We start from the raw sequence: 2,134 nt of genomic DNA, 5'->3' as shown, positions 1-2,134 counted from the left end.
CAGATCAGTTGTAGACAAGCATGCACAACTGTAATTAGCATTCCATGTAAACTAGGTTTACAAAGCTGAGCAGGGGTTTAAGTACTTGAAAAACTCAATGGGAATAATGACACATACAGATTAAATGTCTATGAAAATGTGTATAAATGGGGATGAAGAACGTGAAGACCATTATTTCCATAATTTTCTGGGTAATTCTATTTATAGATTAGTCCTTAGTAATCTTTGTGCAATTCACAAAAGTAAATTTAACATATTGACAATGTATTTCCAAAAAATCATTTTCTCTTCCTGCTATATTAAAACTTTTCAGTTAAATAAAAAACACATTTACATACAAAACTTTATTTTAAATTTATTTTGATGATTATTAAGAAACCTGGCATCAAAATTATTTTGGAATACTAATTGAAATAGGTGTGCCCTAACTTTTCATAATATAATTATATAAATGCATAATGTTTTCTAGTTAAAGATAAAAATATCTCCTTATTGTAATAATAAAAGTATCCCTGTAAATTGTGAGTTAAAATTGCAGATCATACATGCCAACATTATATGAGATAACATACTCTCAAGAAGCATAGTTAGCTACATTCCAGAGAAAATAGAAGGTGCATGAAGAAGATATTTCCTTCTTCAACAAGGAAAACTTAAGGAGAAAATTATATTCTCACCATTATAATTTTATACCTTTGTAATTACAGTGGAAAATATCAAGGTGAGATGAAAGAAAACAATTCTTTAATAACAGAGTTCATCCTGGTGGGATTCACAGATCAACAAAACATGAAGACCCTTTTGTTCCTGGTGTTTTTTGCCATCTATTTGATCACCATGGTGGGGAATCTCGGGCTGGTGGTATTGATCTATATAGAACGGCGTCTTCACACACCCATGTACATCTTGCTGGGCAACCTGGCTCTGATGGATTCCTGCTGCTCCTGTGCCATCACTCCCAAGATGCTACAGAACTTCTTTTCTGTCGACAGAGAGATGTCTCTCTATGAATGCATGGTACAGTTCTATTTTTTTAGTCTTGCTGAAACTGCAGATTGCTTTTTTCTGGCAATAATGGCCTATGACCGCTATGTGGCCATATGCAACCCATTGCTGTACCACACCATGATGTCCAAGAAACTTTGCCTTCAGATGATCACAGGAACCTACATAGCAGGAAACCTGCATTCAATCATTCATGTAGGGTTCTTGTTTAGGTTAACTTTTTGCAAGTCTCATATAATAAAACACTTTTATTGTGATGTTTTTCCATTATATAGACTCTCATGTGTTGACCCTTATATCAATGAACTGGTGATACTCATCTTGTCTAGTTCAATTCAAACTTTTAGCATTATTGTAGTCTTGATATCTTATTTCTATATCCTTTTTACATTATTCACAATGAAATCTAATGAGGGAAGATGCAAAGCCTTATCAACTTGTGCATCCCACTTTCTGTCTGTATCAATATTCTATGGTTCTCTTCTCTACATGTATGCCCATCCACATTCAGTCAATGAAGGAGATAATGATATACCTGTAGCTATTTTCTATACTCTAATAATTCCTTTATTAAACCCTTTCATTTACAGTCTGAGAAATAAAGAAGTAATAAATGTGATGAAAAGAATTATGAAGAAGAGATGATTCTGCAACATTTATCAACAAATACAAGATCCATTGGATCACTAATTTAAAGATGAAAATACCCTTTTCTAAATCTACATATTAAAGAAAGTGATAATATGAAAAATTAATTTTATCACTTTGTGAAAAAATAAGAATATTTTAATAAAATTATTTCATTATAAAAAATTCTTTTAAAATATATTTAATATTCTCAAGAAATAATGAAAATCTTAAAGTATTGGATTATCTATTCTCAATTTTCAACACATGTAATCAATTTCAGGAGTAAAGGTTAGTAGCTTAATGGTAACATTTAATAATATCATTAGGAAGTTTATCAATTTCATGTCTTAAAAGTTCAAGCAAATTACCAAATTACAAACTGTATTTATCATCTGATCATAAGCAGTTCCATCAATGGTGCAAATTTACTTTTGAATCAATGCATTTCAACTTGGTACTTTTTCATTCAAGTGATTATACTTTAATATGTACTCATCCA

The 2,134-nt window shown here is 30.9% G+C and overlaps 1 protein-coding gene across 1 annotated transcript; it reads left to right on the top strand.

The window, feature by feature from the left end:
* Positions 1-726: 726 nt before the first annotated feature.
* Positions 727-1,650, top strand: LOC125392934 (olfactory receptor 5K3-like). The gene has a single exon (XM_048422916.3). It carries the CDS (start codon positions 727-729, stop codon positions 1,648-1,650), a length of 924 nt encoding a protein of 307 aa, XP_048278873.3.
* Positions 1,651-2,134: the final 484 nt, after the last annotated feature.

Source organism: Myodes glareolus, chromosome 2, assembly GCF_982192425.1.
Source record: "Myodes glareolus chromosome 2, mMyoGla1.1, whole genome shotgun sequence".
NCBI lineage: Eukaryota > Metazoa > Chordata > Mammalia > Rodentia > Cricetidae > Myodes > Myodes glareolus.
Note: the sequence above shows the minus strand (reverse complement) of the source record. Positions and strands in the feature narration are given on the sequence as shown.

Coding starts and splice junctions, on each gene's coding strand:
- LOC125392934 (XM_048422916.3), top strand. CDS start 727: ATGAAAGAAAACAATTCTTTAATAACAGAGTTCATCCTGGTGGGATTC.